The 16,701-nt window shown below is 48.0% G+C and overlaps 1 protein-coding gene across 2 annotated transcripts in view; it reads left to right on the top strand.

Annotated features, from left to right (window-relative positions):
* The window catches only part of SMOC2 (SPARC related modular calcium binding 2), a 216,166-nt gene that overhangs the window by 133,828 nt on the left and 65,637 nt on the right, over positions 1-16,701 (top strand). For both annotated transcript variants that reach the window (XM_008007877.3, XM_008007875.3), the window contains exon 8: positions 12,679-12,865. In XM_008007877.3, the coding sequence (XP_008006068.1) occupies positions 12,679-12,865 (187 nt within the window). The remainder of the gene's footprint in view (positions 1-12,678; positions 12,866-16,701) is intronic.

The raw sequence follows: 16,701 nt of genomic DNA, 5'->3' as shown, positions 1-16,701 counted from the left end.
GCTGGAGAGAGAGAGTGAGCAGGAAACCAGACATGTGACTGGAACACAGCCACCTCCGCCACCGAGAGGTGCAGGCTCCCACCACCTGGGAGGAGTGTGTCACGCGGTGTTTTCACCTGTCTGGGGCACACCTGACCTGCCGGGAACTCAGAGCTTAGTAACATTCAGAAGACTCGGCTCAAACGAACCGACACACACAGGGAAGACCCAGGGACCGAGGGTCTTCCCTGACAGTGGCCTTGCCCCTCCCGGTTTTTATCTTTCTTGAACCCACTTTTTTCACGTAGACGCTGTGGCGCCCTCTCACCTCTGCCCCCCACAATCTCCACCTCCATCAGGACTCTCGCCAGCCCCGTCTAGGCTCCGGCCTCCATCACCTTTGCAGAGGCTGCCCAGTTGCAGCTGAAGTCAGTAATTCTGAACCGTTTTGAACAGGAGGAGCCATGCTACTTACTTAGGAAAAGTTACCGTTGCTTGTTTTTTCTCAATTCAAAAGTAATTCATGCTAGTCATAGAAAATTAGAAAAACACAGGTGGAAGGAAGAAACCTAAATAACCTGCATCCAGGCGGAGCAGCTGAGGTGGAGTCACTGCCAGTGTGGACTGAGGAGTCTGTGCCTGGCTCAGCCCTGCCCTGCCTCACCCCTTCCCGGCTCCACTGGGCTCAGCCCTGCCCTGCCTCACCCCTTCTCCGCTCTACTGGGCTCAGCCCTGCCCTGCCTCACCCCTTCTCCGCTCTAGTGGGCTCAGCCCTGCCCTGCCTCACCCCTTCCCCGCTCCACTGGGCTCAGCCCTGCCCTGCCTCACCCCTTCCCCACTCCACTGGGCTCAGCCCTGCCCTGCCTCACCCCTCCAATGGCTGTTGTATCGGAAGCTGTTCCTTCACAGCAGATAAACACACAATGTCTGTGTATTGGGTGTTTACTTCTCAGGCATCTGCTGGCCTGCAGGCTCTGCTGGGGGCTCCAGGCTGCAGGGGTGTGGGTCTGCCCTCCGTCTCTCATCTTCCTTGCACTTATCAGTAAACTGGGGGTGTTCTTCTCATGGCAGCAGCGGAGGCACACAAAAGCCGGGCCTCACACACAAGCAAATGGGACACAAAAGCCAGGCCTCACACACAAGCAAATTTGGAGCCCCCCTGGCCTGTTGCTCCCCAACCTCCTGCTGACCATGTTAAGTTCACAGGCTCTGTGCAAAGTCCCAGGGAGGGAAGAGCACCCAGCCCCTCTATGGGAGCGCTGCAGAGACCCTGGCGATACAGAGAGAGTGGCCAGTACTGCTGTCTGTTCTTCCTGGAATGAGGACATCATTGTCCTGAGTGGGACAAGCTGAAGAAGGGAGGAGGGCAGAGGAGGGCGGGGGAGGGCGGAGGAGGGCGGGGGCCCTGCAGCCACTCCATCAGGGGTGAGGCTGTGCACGGACGAGGAAACCAAGCATTTCCAAAACTTCCAGGCTGTGGGTGCCACAGTCATCAGGACTTGGCAGAGGCCGTCAGAGGTAAACAAACTCTAGTGCCTGCACGTCAGAGCAGCACAGCAGCAGGCCGGCAAAAAGTGGGGAGCCGGGCCGGCCACTAGTAACAAGACTTGGGGCGGGCCCAGGAAATTGAAGCAGGTGATAAAGAAGTTCACCAAGGAAGCTGAGACGAGAGAGAGAACCACAGATGGCCGTGCAGGGTTGCAGGTGTTACAGTCGGCTGGGCGTGAAGACCTGTGAGACAGTTGCTCCTGCGGACTGGACTCACACCGGTAGGAATCTGTGTTCTTCCGACCTGGGACCTAAACTGATTTGAGACGTTCTGGTGGGTTTATTCACACTTTCTAATGAAAACTTCCTCTTGCCAATAAAGTCAGCACTTCAAGGCCCACAAGTGTTCTTATAAACAAAACGAAACTTGCATAGATAAAGCCAAACTTGGCCAGAGTTGGGAATGCTCAACTCCTGTGGTTTAAATCACATTAGTGGTAAGAGGTCTCTGTTTAGTCGAGTGTACACTAGTGGAACACCAGGTCCTCTTAAAAAAGAAAAGAAAAAGCGTTCATTAAATGCAATTTTCTGGGAAGTGGACTATGTACTTTTGCCTATCATTGAGTCTAAGATACTATTCATTTTTAAGACATACCAAACAGGCAAAAAATATGTTGCCAATTAAAATGTGAGCAATATTTTCTCATCTCAGCATTCCCCTTTTATGCTTACTAGGAGCACATTTTAAGGCTTATTTAGGCATGGATGTTGTTTATGGAGAGCATCTATGGAGAGTGAGATGCACAGATGGCCGTGCACAGGGGGAGGAGCTTTACCCAGTTCTGGTACCCAGGAAACCTGTGCACCTGTCAAGTTAGACAGCACTTCCATCTCAGGACAGCCCCCCAGAGCCACTTCCAGTCGATGCCCCCTCACTCTTGGAAGCAACTGCGCTTTTGATTCCAATCTCCATACATTACTTAAAAACAAACAAAACAAAACAAAACAAACAAACAAACAAAAACAAAAAGATATCCCTCCGTTGCCCAGGCTGGAGTGCAGTGGTGTGATCACAGCTCACTGCAGCCTTGATGGCTCCAGTGATCCTCCCGTCTCAGCCTCCAGAGTAGCTGGAACTACAACTACTAGGTGCCAACATGCACGCCTAATTTTTCTATTTTTTGGGTCATGGGGTTTCGCCATGTTGCCGGGGCCGGTCTTGAACTCATGGGCTCAAATGATCCTCCTGCCTCAGCCTCCCAAAGTGCTAGGATTAGAGGTGTGAGCTGCTGCGCCCAGCCTACATTACTTTTGTCTGTTCTAGAGTTTCATGTAAATGGAATCCAGCATAAGTACCCCTTTGTTCCTGTCTTCTTTCGATCCAGTGATGGTTTTGAGCTTCATTCTCACTGCATGCGTCCCATTCATTCTCTGCAATTTACATGCATGATTGTAGACTGTGTACGGATGCCACAGCTTGTTCTGCATCTCCCAATCAATGGATATTTTGTGTTTTTCTCTTTAGGTTGGGGCTACTACAAATAAACATACCAGGTACTCGTCATTGTGCTAGTCATTCGTGAGTGCGTGTTTTCATTGCGCTGGGGGTAAATACTTACGAGTAGGTTTCCAGAGTAGCCCCAGCATTTCACACTATGTGGCTTACCGTTTCGTTTTCTTCATGGTCTCTTTTGGTCAGTGTCTGTTCTAAATTTTAATGAAGTCCACTTTTTTTTTCCTTTGTGTTACGTGCTTTCTGCATTTGCCCTAGAGATCTTTGTCTAACCCAATATCTCAATAATAGTCTCCATATTTTCTTTTAGAGTCTTTATATTTTTAGGTTTTACGTTTAGATCTCTAATTTATCTCCAATAAATTTGTGTGTGTGGTGAGTTAGGCTTTTCCATCTTTAATTGTCATGTAGCTATCTCATTGTTCTAGAACTATTTGTTGAGAAGGCTTTCCCTTCTTACTGAATTGTTTTAGTGCCTCATCAAATATCGATTGAACATGTACGTATATTTACATACATTTCAAAGGTATATACTTTTTTATTCAATTATAAACTTTATAAACTTATAAACTTTTTATTATTTTCCACTCATCTACTTAGCTATCCTTTTTCCGCTAACATCTGGTCTAGATTACTGGCTTTGTGATGATTTTTCAAGTATAGTAATATTAGTCCCCCAACACTGTTCTTTCAGAAGAAAGCTTTGAATATGTTTTTTTGCATTTTCCTATACATTTTAGAACCATAACGTCAGTTTCTATTATAGAACTTCCTAGGATTTTGATAGGAATTATGTGGGATCCACTAATCAAACTGGGGGGAATTAAAGTATTTCTGAGTCTGCTCATCCATTAACATGGTACATCTCTTTATTTATTGAGGTGTTCTGATTTTTTCAGCAATGCTTTTAGTTTTCCATGTATTGTACATCTTTGATAAAATTATTTCTACGCACTTTTATGTTTTTGATATTATAGCAAATGACTGTTTTTAAAATTTTCCAATTATTCATTAGCAGTATATAAAAATAGAAGTAGTTTTTGTAGATTGACCTTGTATTTTGGGACTTTGTCATCTTCACTTGTTAATTCTAGCAGCTTTTTCTTTGTAAATATAAAAAAGTAGTGAGATTATTACTAATCTAAAAGTGAAAGTGGTCGGTCTTTTGTCATTAAATATGATGTTAGCTGTAGACTCTTTAAAGTATGCTCTTTATCAGACAGAGAAGGCTTTTCTCTACACCTAGTCTACCGAGAGTTTTGCTATTTGATTAATGAAGTACTTAATAAAAATGAGTAACTAAATTTACTTGTCTAAAGACTGATAATTTTGCTACAGCTGAAAACATTTGCATTTAGGGTATAATGCTATTGCAATGTCTAAAAGAATTGTTGGTTATGATTTGTAGTATTTTAAATAGTCCCTTCAATTTTGCAAAATGCTTTATCTTTCTTTCTAAATACACTCATATATTCTTCCACTAGCTCCTCCTGCCCACCTTGTGAGGCAATTAGACAGGTTTGATACTGTTGTGAACCCAAAGTATCTGAGACAGGTCTCAGTCCATTTAGAAAGTTTATTTTGGCTGGGCGCAGTGGCTCACGCCTGTAATCCCAGCACTTTGGGAGGCCGAGGAGGGTGGATCACGAGGTCAGGAGATCAAGACCATCCTGGCTAACACAGTGAAACCCCGTCTCTACTAAAAGTACAGAAAATTAGCCGGGCATGGTGGTGGATGCCTGTAGTCCCAGCTACTCAGGAGGCTGAGGCAGGAGAATGGCGTGAACCCAGGAGGAGGAGCTTGCAGTGAGCTGAGATCGCACCACTGCACTCCAGCCTGGATGACAGAGCGAGACTCCGTCTCAAAATAAAAAATAAAAATAAAAAAGAAAGAAAGTTTATTTTGCCAAGGGTGTGGATGTGCCCATGACATGGCCTCAGGAGGCCCTAATGACACGTGCCCAAGGTAGTTGGGGCACAGTTGGTTTCATACATGAGACATCAAATTGGTGTGTGTAAGAGGTGCATTGGTTCAGTCCAAAAAGGCAGGACAACGTCTTAAGTAGATGTGAGACAAATGGTTGCATTCTTTTGAGTCTCTGATGAGCCTTCCATTGAATATGCAATGTACATCTGAGAGAAGGATAGAGAAATAGTCACTTCTGCCTTAGTCTGGCTTAGTGAGGCAATAGGGTGGAGGAAGCCGTCACATCTGCACCTGTCTCAGGTGGGCTGCAGAGGGATGACTGAGTTCTGTCTGTCCTTGGTTCACGGGAATTTCCTGCAGGCAAATGGTGAGGGAGGTCTGTAGCTTTTTTACCTTTGTAGCCCTCTTATTCAGGAATAAACTGAGAGACAGGTTTGCCAAACACAGTTCCTGGCTTGACTTCCCTTTGCTTTCATGACTTTGGGGTCCTGAGATTTCCTTTCCTTTCACACCGTCTTAGTCTGTTTGGACTGCCGTGACAAAATCCCTTCCACTGGGTGGCTTATAAACAACAGAAATTCATTCCTCACAGCTCTGGAGGCTGGAAGTCCAAGATCCAGGCACTGGCAGATTTGGTGGTGGGGTGAGGGGTGGGGTTGATTCATGTTCTGGTTCGTAAGTGGTGTCCTCTTGTTTCCTCACATGTTGAAGGGAACAAACCAGATCCCTGGAGCCCCCTGACCTTATTTATTTATTTATTTATTTATTTATTGAGACAAAGTCTCGCTCTGTCACCCAGGCTGGAATGCAGTGGCGTGATCGCGGCTCACTGCAACCTCTGCCTCCCGGGTTCAAGCAATTCTCCTGTCTTGGCCTCCTGAGTAGCTGGGACTACAGGTGCACGCCACCACGCCTGGCTAATTTTTGTATTTTTACTAGAGACAGGGTTTCACCATATTTGTCAGGCTTATCTCGAACTCCTGACCTCAGGTGATCCACCCGCCTTGGCCTCCAAAGTGCTAGGACTTCAGGTGTGAGCCACTGCACCCAGCCGGAGCCCCTTTTCTAAAGGTTCATCTCATTCCCAGCTGGAGCCTCTTTTCTAAAGGCTCATCTCATTCCTGAGGGCTCCAAGGCCGCACCTCCAAATGCCATCAGCTTGGGAGAAAAGATTTCAACACAGGAATTTTGAGGGGGCACAAACATTTGACCAGTGCAGATTCTGTGTGACAAGTGACTCCCAGCATTTACATTACAGGATTGGAGCTGAGTGGCCAGGCTGGGGCTGAACTGAGACAACCTATTTCTTCTCCTCCTGTTTTATTTTCTCCATTTCACACTGTGCAACCTGCCATGTTTTTGGAATGACTACTACAGACTTAAATACAAACTCTGACTTTGAACATTAAATTTGCTTAACATAGAAGTAAATACTGGCTGGGTGTGGTGGCTCATGCCTGTAATCTCAGAACTTTGGGAGGTGAAGGGTGGATCACTTGAGGCCAGGAGTTCGAGACCAGCCTGGCCAACATGGTGAAACCTCATCTCTACTAAAAAATACAAAAAATTAGCTGGGCATGGTGGTGTGTCCCTGCAGTCTCAGCTACTCTGAAGACTGAAACAGGAGAATCACTTGAACCCGGGAGGTGGAAGTTGCAGTGAGCCGAGATCATGCCACTGCACTCCAGCCTGTGGACTTCGTCTCAAAAAAAAAGGAGTCAATAAGAAGATGAGAGTACCAGAAAACAGCACCCACCAACCTAAACTAGAAGTGAATTAATGTCACTATGATGTTCATTTCTTTAATAGTTAAGGCCCATTAGGGTAATGTGTGGGCACAATTTCAATACTTGTAATAATTCCTAAAGAACTCTTAAGGTGTTGGCTGCTACTAAATAACAATGTTATATGCTTTTCTTTAAAAACAAGGTATGTCTGGGACAGCATCGTATTCTCAGAGCAGACTGGATGTGGAGAAAAGGGATTCAGAGTCCCTTGACAATAACAGCAATGACATCCAGTCAACCACGCAGCCGCCAGCAATGGGCTCGACAGCCCAAAACAAAACAGCAGCAGAGCTGTGAGGCACTCTCAGGGCCAGGGGAGGTGTCCAGGCCAGTGCACGGATAGCTCAGGGGGACATGGAAAAGCTGGAACTGGGCAGCGCCAGCCTGCAGGTTCTGTCTCCGTGGCATTAGTTTAGGGGCAGCCAGCCTGGTGGTGCTCAGGTGTGGCATTAGTTTAGGGGGCAGCCGGCCTGGTGGTGGTCAGGTGTGGCATTAGTTTAGGGGGCAGCCGGCCTGGTGGTGGTCAGGTGTGGCATTAGTTCAGGGGCAGCCGGCCTGGTGGTGGTCAGGTGTGGCATTAGTTTAGGGGGCAGCCGGCCTGGTGGTGGTCAGGTGTGGCATTAGTTCAGGGGCAGCCGGCCTGGTGGTGGTCAGGTGTGGCATTAGTTTAGGGGGCAGCTGGCCTGGCGGTGGTCAGGTGTGGCATTAGTTCAGGGGCAGCCGGCCTGGTGGTGGTCAGGTGTGGCATTAGTTTAGGGGGCAGCCGGCCTGGTGGTGGTCAGGTGTGGCATTAGTTCAGGGGCAGCCGGCCTGGTGGTGGTCAGGTGTAGCATTAGTTTAGGGGGCAGCCGGCCTGGTGGTGGTCAGATATGGCATTAGTTCAGGGGCAGCCAGCCTGGTGGTGGTCAGGTGTGGCATTAGTTCAGGGGCAGCCGGCCTGGTGGTGGTCAGGTGTGGCATTAGTTCAGGGGCAGCCAGCCTGGTGGTGGTCAAATCGATACTTTCAAGTACTTCTGGTTTTCAAGAGCTTCACGGGATCCTGTGCCTGCTGGAGTTGAGCAACAACTCTCCAAATGTTAATGCAAAGCTCTTAAGGGTGTGAGCTTGCCAAAAAACGTACATCTGCAGCATGCGATTTCTTGAAATATGGCCAAATATGGAGATTTCATTTTTAGAATGGATGTGATTTGTTCTTGCTTCCTATAAAAATGTTTCAGGCATCGTCATATTGAATCAAGTAGACTTCATTTAATGAGGTAATTATGTAAGAGGTTTTTTTAATGTTCATGAATGTCTGGCAGCCGCTTATTATCATCTAAAAACTCCGCTTGGTTGTCAGATTATTTGAACAAACTGTCAGACACATTATAAGTCACAAGCATCTAATGCTAGTTTGGGAAATGAACTCATATTTTTTTAATAGACCTTCTACCAACTTTACAAAGGTAGCTTTCTACAAATTAAAAAAAAAGTTGTTACATGGTTATAAAACTTAAAATTTATAGAAGTAATTTGGAATGGGAATCATGTTTCTATAAAACTTAAAATTTATAGAAGTGAAATGGAAATCATATTTCTATAAAAGTTAGAATTTATACAAGTAAATTGGAATTGAAATTGTGTTTCTATAAAACAACATTTATAGAAGTAAATTGGAATTGGAATCATGTTTCTAATATTTAATGAGACAATATGGAGGAAGACTGTCTCCAATGTGCTAATTACTTTTCAGGAGTGTGTTCAGGATGAGGCCCACGGGCCTGCAGGCCAGGGATCTGAGCCTCAGACAGCAGTCAGGGCAAGGAGCACACAGGCAATGCTAGTGGAACTAGAAAAGCACAAACCACGCAATAGAACTAGCTATGAAAGAGAGCACCATGCAGTCATATTTATACTACAGAATTATTGCAGAACTTATACTGTAGAATTAATACATTTCCTTCTGGGTTCTGAGTACCAGCGGGGTGTCACTGACTCTGTGGCAAGAGCAGAAACCTTCAGATTGAGGCAAAGTCAAAGCTTTGAGTGAGAATGAACTTAATACGCTAAATGGAAGGCTATTCTTTGGTTAAAAATGTTGTAATTTGGGAGAATAATAAATTATACATATTCTGTATTGTTCATATAATATATAATTACTATAATAATACTATAAGTAATATATATTATATATATGTATGTGTGTGTGCGTTAAAAGTCAGCCTCTTGAATGCCTTCATGTCGGAATTGCTTCTATTTGTGTTTTTTTCTTTCAGATTATTTTTTCTTTATACATTAACTCCTCAAAATTTATTATGTGAGAAAATGATGTAGTTAAAGGCCTTCTGAATAGGAAAAAAAGTGACATATTTTCATAAATATATTAAAATGGAATATTGCAATAGGGATTTTGTAATCATTCATTATTACTTTTTTTTTCTGAATTATTTCCAGAATTTCTAGCTTTATTTTTCTCTATCCATGGTCATTTTTGGAAGCTTAGCCTATTCCATCTAGAATCAAACATAACTTATAGTAATATGATTAGTTGAAAACTTTAACTTTGGTTCCCTGTCCCCACTTAACAGAGCCAAGTATCTCCACATTTCCACCTCGGTGTAATGCGCCCTGTGGTCCTTGTGTGGTCCTGCCGGTGACTCCACCACAATCCTGGGAACAGCCTCTCCTTCCCTATTTCCCTGTCTCTACGCTTGCCATCCTGCTTCTCTCAATCTTCAGATTCACTCAGTTCCCTTTTTCCTGCACCGTTAATGCTTCCTAAGGCCTCAAGGACATTTTTCTACAGGATCGCTGAGCTCCTCCTCCTTGGGCTCCTTTCTGGAGTCATTGCCCCGTGCGCCTCCCAGGACGGAAATCTCCTGTGCTGTAGTGACACAGGACCTGTCATGTGCGGATTCAACCCCCTCCCTCCCTCTACCGGCATGATTAAGTCCTTTATAGAATAAGGACTTGTTTCCTGCCAGAGAGAACCACCCCAGTCAGCTCTGCCTGCAGAACGCTGCATTCTGGGATGTCCCGGGGGGAGGTGACTGTCACATGTGGAAATTATGTTCTGTAACCTTCTCTTCCCAAGGGCCATCATCGGTTTGTTTAAAGATCTTCTGCCTCCATTGTGGCCCTTACTAAAAGAAAATGGAATTGCATTTCTCCAGTGAGTTTGAATTTCCCTCATGGAGCCAGGTTTATCACATAAAACTGCATGGATTAACAGCCTTCATCAACCACGATGTTTATCTAAACAAACATAAGGTTTCTTCTGACTCTGCTATAATATCTTTGATATTTTATATCATGCTCATCAAATTTTAAGAGGTTGACGTAATCCATCTTATTTTGCTGATGATAAGCTTTCAAATATCACATAAAATCCTCAAGAGAGACGTTTCAAGAATTTTTGAGAACGGTTTCTATAGATGCAGCATGTCCCTGGATAGAGCACAGAAAGTGTCTCGTGTCTGGATCATCACACCATCAATTCTGTGCACTAATAAAATTTCTGAAGAAGCGCCACAGCAGTGCTGAGTTTCCAGGGTGCTGCTGGAGAGGCACGAACAGGCACCTCGTGAACACGGCGGTGCTGAGTTTCCAGGGTGCTGCTGGAGAGGCACGAACAGGCGCCTCGTGAACACGGCGGTGCTGAGTTTCCAGGGTGCTGCTGGAGAGGTGTGAACAGGCATCACATGAACACGGCAGTGCTGAGTTTCCAGGGTGCTGCTGGAGAGGCGGTTCCCGCCATCCTCAGCGGCTGCTCTCTGGAGACGCAGTTCCATTGAGTGATGCACCATGTGCTCTGAGGATTTCTGCAAAGCAACAACCTCCAGAAACATTTAGCGCAACCCCTGCTGTTCTCAGTTTCTTCCATGACCTAAAATAACTTACTGAGCAATTCAGAGAGAAATGCAAATCATTGTCCTTTTTATTTCTTACCAGTTTCCTTGTTATCGTTGGGGCAAAAGCCTCTTTACTATAACCCAGAGGTGGGTTTTATTGATGCACCTGTGCATTTGCTGAGCAAAACCTGGAGCCCACAAAAAAGTACAGAACTTATAAGACAGAATCTTATGAAATTTCAGTCACTGACAGATTTCTTTCTGCTGCTTCTCTTGTTCATTAAACGCATTTTGAGCACCTATTGTGAGATTTGAATGACCCGTGAGTTCTGAGCTTATTCAAAAAAATGTTGATCTGAGCAGACACGATGACTTCACTTTAATGTTTATCATCCTCTCTTTCAAGTGTCTGAGTACAGCGTGTGGGATCAGCAGGGAAGAGTGATTGTTAGTCACTTTGGAATAGAACTATAGGGGAGAGTCCGAAAGGTAACATTTGTTTTTACATTCTTGCAGTGAAGACACAAAACTTACATGCTTTTACAAAATCTAATAGTAACATTTGGTAATATAGTCAGTAATGGACTAATCATAAAATTCTGTATCTGATTATCCTCAGATGTTAAACAGAGTTGCTAGATATGCTAAAATCAGGGTGGTTTCCATTAATACCATCACAATTATTTATTATCTCAAAAGAAATGTATTGAGTGCCTGTTATAAGCCAGGCATCCTTTTAGCATTGGAAAAATAATCAAAGCAATAGCTAACATTTGTGGAACTGTGTCAGTATGCCACAATGCACCTATAATCGCTTTTAATCCCCAGAGCAATCCTTTGTGCTGGGCTGTGATATGGACTCACCACACCAGCTTTGGCGGTGCTGAGCGGCTCTTATCAGCTTCCTAATGTGTCCCACCTGTCTGATATCCCCTTTAGGGTCATAAAAGCCCTATAAACTATACACTGTAGCTAATCAGCTTCAAAGCAGTCTTAAAGCACCATTTGTGGAAAATCACTTCCAGTAGGAGAGATTCGTGACGTCCCAGCCCAAGTTCCCTTCAGGCTGAGCAGAGGGGCTGCCCCTGCCGCTCCATCTGCGTGTTCCTGCTGCAACCACCAATAGGTCACATGGGCTTTCATTCCTAGATGCTACCACTCTCCCCCTAGTGAGGGCCAGTCAGGAAGGGGTTGCCAGCACGCGCTCATTCTCAGGTATTCCTGGCTTAACTATTTCGGGCAGAAGATGGATGTCAGACATACATACCTAAACACAAGGAGAAACTGAGTTTATTGACAAAAAGAGACCAACCTTTGCACATGGCAATGTGAGGTCCTAGAATTTTTGTCATTGTTTTATTTGCATGTGAGTGAGTTCAGTATTCATGTAGCACAATGCCTGGTTCACAGGCCGAGTATGAATACCTCTCATTATTATTCTTTACCAGTTTTCAGTAACAAAGCTTGTTTTGGAAATCGTGCAGTGGAAATTTTCACGATTTGGGGATGAACAACTTTTAGATAGCCTGCACCTGTTCTGCTTAGACCTAAGTCAGACCTTGGGGAGGCCCCAGGTGAGAAAGTGGATTTTCTTCCAAGTCATCCTTTCGTTTGGGGCTTGGGGGAGGACGATGAACCGCATGTTGAGAATGAGGGCAGAGGGATCACACAGGGAACCTCGGAGTCTAAACACGACCTTGCCCTGGGGCCCACTCTGAGGAGTCTCCAGCCTCAATGACAGGTGGCTCAGAGCAGGGAGCAGAGAAGAGTTCCAGCCACAGGGCTGGTTCTGCCTGGTCACATTCAGGAGTCCTGCGGGCGTCAGAACTGCTCGTGGATCCCCTCTCCCAGGCGACTGCCCATGCTGACTTGTGAGCTGTGCTGCGTGTTGAGCAGCAATGTCCATCGCTGTGGGGATGCTGTTGACAGTTCTGGGATCACAGCGCGCCAGGCTGCGGGAATTGGAGCCGCTTGAGCTTCCCCATGAGCTTCTGCCTCTCCCGCTGTGCCCCCGACGCTGGCAGGCCCTCCTGCCCCCAGGATGAAGGAGGATCACACCGTTCTTGGCAGTTCTCTGTGGCCTCCCAGGAGTTCTGCAGGTGGGACCTGACGTCCCTGGATCCTGCTCACCTTTTGCCTTCTTCTTCCCCGCAGTGTCATCCTGTGACCAAGAGCACCAGTCTGCCCTGGAGGAAGCCAAGCAGCCCAAGAACGACAACGTGGTGATCCCTGAGTGTGCACAGGGCGGCCTCTACAAGCCAGTGCAGTGCCACCCCTCCACGGGGTACTGCTGGTGCGTCCTGGTGGACACCGGGCGCCCCATTCCCGGCACATCCACAAGGTAAATAGGCCGCACCCACCCCCCTGACCATGGGAGGCTTTGGGGTGTGGAAGCCAGGAAAGCAGAACCCTCACATCCCCGACGTGCGCGCACACTCACACATGCACACACACACACTCCCCCCCGACACTCAAACACACCCACACTCATACAATCCCCCAAACACACACACTCACACGGACACTCACACTCCCCCCCCACACACACACCCACACTCATACAATCCCCCAAACACCCACCCTCACACGGACACTCACACACTCCCCCCACACACAAACACACACACTCATACAATCCCCCAAACACCCACACTCACACGGACACTCACACACTCCCCCCCCACACACACCCACACTCATACAATCCCCCAAACACACACACTCACACGGACACTCACACACTCCCCCCCACACACACACCCACACTCATACAATCCCCCAAACACCCACACTCACGCACACACTCATGCACACTCACACACTCCCCACACACACACACTGCTCCCACACACACTCACACACACACACATACAATCCCCCACACTCACACATGCACACTCACACACTCCCCCGACACTCAAACACACACACTCATACAATCCCCCAAACACCCACACTCACACACACAGTCACACACTCCCTCCCTCACACACTCACACTCACACCCACACTCATACAATCCCCCCAAACCCCCACACTCATACACACACACACTCCCCCCACACACACTCACACACACTCACACCCACACTCATACAATCCCCCAAACACCCACACTCACACGGACACTCACACACTCCCCCCACACACAAACACACACACACCCACACGCATACAGTCCCCCAAAACACCCTCACTCACACACTCATGCACACTCACACACTCCCCACACACACACACTGCTCCCACACACACACACACACAATCCCCCACACTCACACATGCACACTCACACACTCCCCCGACACTCAAACACACTCACACACTCATACAATCCCCCCAAACACCCACACTCACACACACAGTCACACACTCCCTCCCACACACACTCACACACTCACACTCACACCCACACTCATACAATCCCCCCAAACCCCCACACTCATACACACACACACTCCCCCCACACACACTCACACACACTCACACCCACACTCATACAATCCCCCAAACACCCACACTCACACGGACACTCACACACTCCCCCCACACACAAACACACACACACCCACACGCATACAGTCCCCCAAAACACCCTCACTCACACATACACTCATGCACACTCACACACTCCCCACACACACACACTGCTCCCACACACACACACACACACAATCCCCCACACTCACACATGCACACTCACACACTCCCCCGACACTCAAACACACTCACACACTCATACAATCCCCCCAAACACCCACACTCACACACACAGTCACACACTCCCTCCCACACACACTCACACACTCACACTCACACCCACACTCATACAATCCCCCCAAACCCCCACACTCATACACACACACACTCCCCCCACACACACTCACACACACTCACACCCACACTCATACAATCCCCCAAACACCCACACTCACACGGACACTCACACACTCCCCCCACACACAAACACACACACACCCACACGCATACAGTCCCCCAAAACACCCTCACTCACACATACACTCATGCACACTCACACACTCCCCACACACACACTGCTCCCCCACACACACACACACAATCCCCCACACTCACACATGCACACTCACACACTCCCCTGACACTCAAACACACACACTCATACAATCCCCCCAAACACCCACACTCACACACACACACACTCCCCCCCACACACTCACACACTCACACTCACACCCACACTCATACAATCCCCCCAAACACCCACACTCACACACACACTCACACACTCCCCCCACAGACACACTCACACACTCACACTCACACCCACACTCATACAGTCCCCCCAAACACCCACACTCACACACACACTCACACACTCCCCCCACAGACACACTCACACACTCACACCCACACTCATACAATCCCCCCAAACACCCACACTCATACACACACTCACTCCCCCCCACACAAACACACACACACCCACACTCATACAATCCCCCCAAACACCCACACTCACACCACACTCATGCACACTCACACACTCCCTACACACACACACTCATACAATCCCCCACACACACAGGTGCACACTCACACACTCCCCCACACACACACCAACACTCACACACACACAATCATACACTCCCCCAAACACCCCCACACACGCACATGCACACACACACTGCCCCCCCACACACCCACTCTCACACACACCCACACTCATATAATCCCCCAAACACCCACACTCTCACACGCGCACACTCACACACTCCCCCCACCCCCCCACACACTCATACAATCCCCCAAACACCCACACTCACACACACACTCATGCCCACACACACACTTCCCCCCCACACACTCATACCCACACTCACATACTCACCCCACACCCACACACACTCACACACACACACCCCCACACTCATACAATCCCCAAACACCCACACACACACTCCCCCACCCCCCACACACTCACACACACTCCCCCCCACACACTCGTACAATCCCTCAAACACCCACACTCACACACTCCCCCACCCCACACACACTCTCACACACACACTCCCCCCACACACTCGTACAATCCCTCAAACACCCACAGTCACACACTCCCCCACCCCACACACACTCTCACACACACACTCCCCCACACACACTCTTATACCCACACTCACATACTCCCCCCCACACACACACATACAATCGCCCAAACACCCACACTCACACACACACTCACACCCACACTCATACAATCCCCCAAACACCCACACTCACACACACTCCCCCCACACATACAATCCCCCAAACACCCACACTCACACAAGCACACACACACTCATGCCCACACTCACACACTTCCCCCCCACACACACACTCCCCCGACACTCATACACACACTCATACCCACACTCACATACTCCCCATACACACACTCTCACAAACTCACACCCACTCATACAATCCCCCAAACACCCACACTCACACACTCACACCCACACTCATACAATCTCCCAAACACCCACACTCACACACTCACACCCACACTCATACAATCTCCCAAACACCCACACTCTCACACACACACACACTCCCCCCACACACACTCGTACAATCCCCCAAACACCCCCCACACACTCATACACTCCCCCAAACACACACACTCACACTCATACCCACACTCACACACTTCCCTCCCACACACTCTCACACACACACTCCCCCCACACTCATACACACACACACTCATACCCACACACATACTCCCCATATCCACACTCATACACACTCACACCCATGCTAACTCCCCCAACACACCCCCACACTCACACACATTCCCATTTACACACTTCCCCCACACACTCTCATGCACACTCACCCACACACTCACACACTTCCCACACACCCACACTCACACTTACACACACTTACTCTCCCCACACACTCTCATGCACACTCCCCCACACACACTTCCCACACACTTCCCACACACACCCACTCTCCCCACACACTTGCACAGTCTATCAGCTGTGGGTGTTGCACCTCCTCACCTGGGTGGTCTGGGGCTCCAAGTTGCGTTCACCCAGCACAGGGCAATCCTGTGCTCTTGCGCATGAGGTGCCTGTAAAAGCCAGTGGCTAGGCCGGGCGCGGTGGCTCACGCCTGTAATCCCAGAACCATGGGAGGCTGAGG

The sequence above is a fragment of the Chlorocebus sabaeus genome, chromosome 13, assembly GCF_047675955.1.
Source record: "Chlorocebus sabaeus isolate Y175 chromosome 13, mChlSab1.0.hap1, whole genome shotgun sequence".
Taxonomy (NCBI): Eukaryota; Metazoa; Chordata; class Mammalia; order Primates; family Cercopithecidae; genus Chlorocebus; species Chlorocebus sabaeus.
This window is presented reverse-complemented; position numbering and strand designations above follow the sequence as displayed.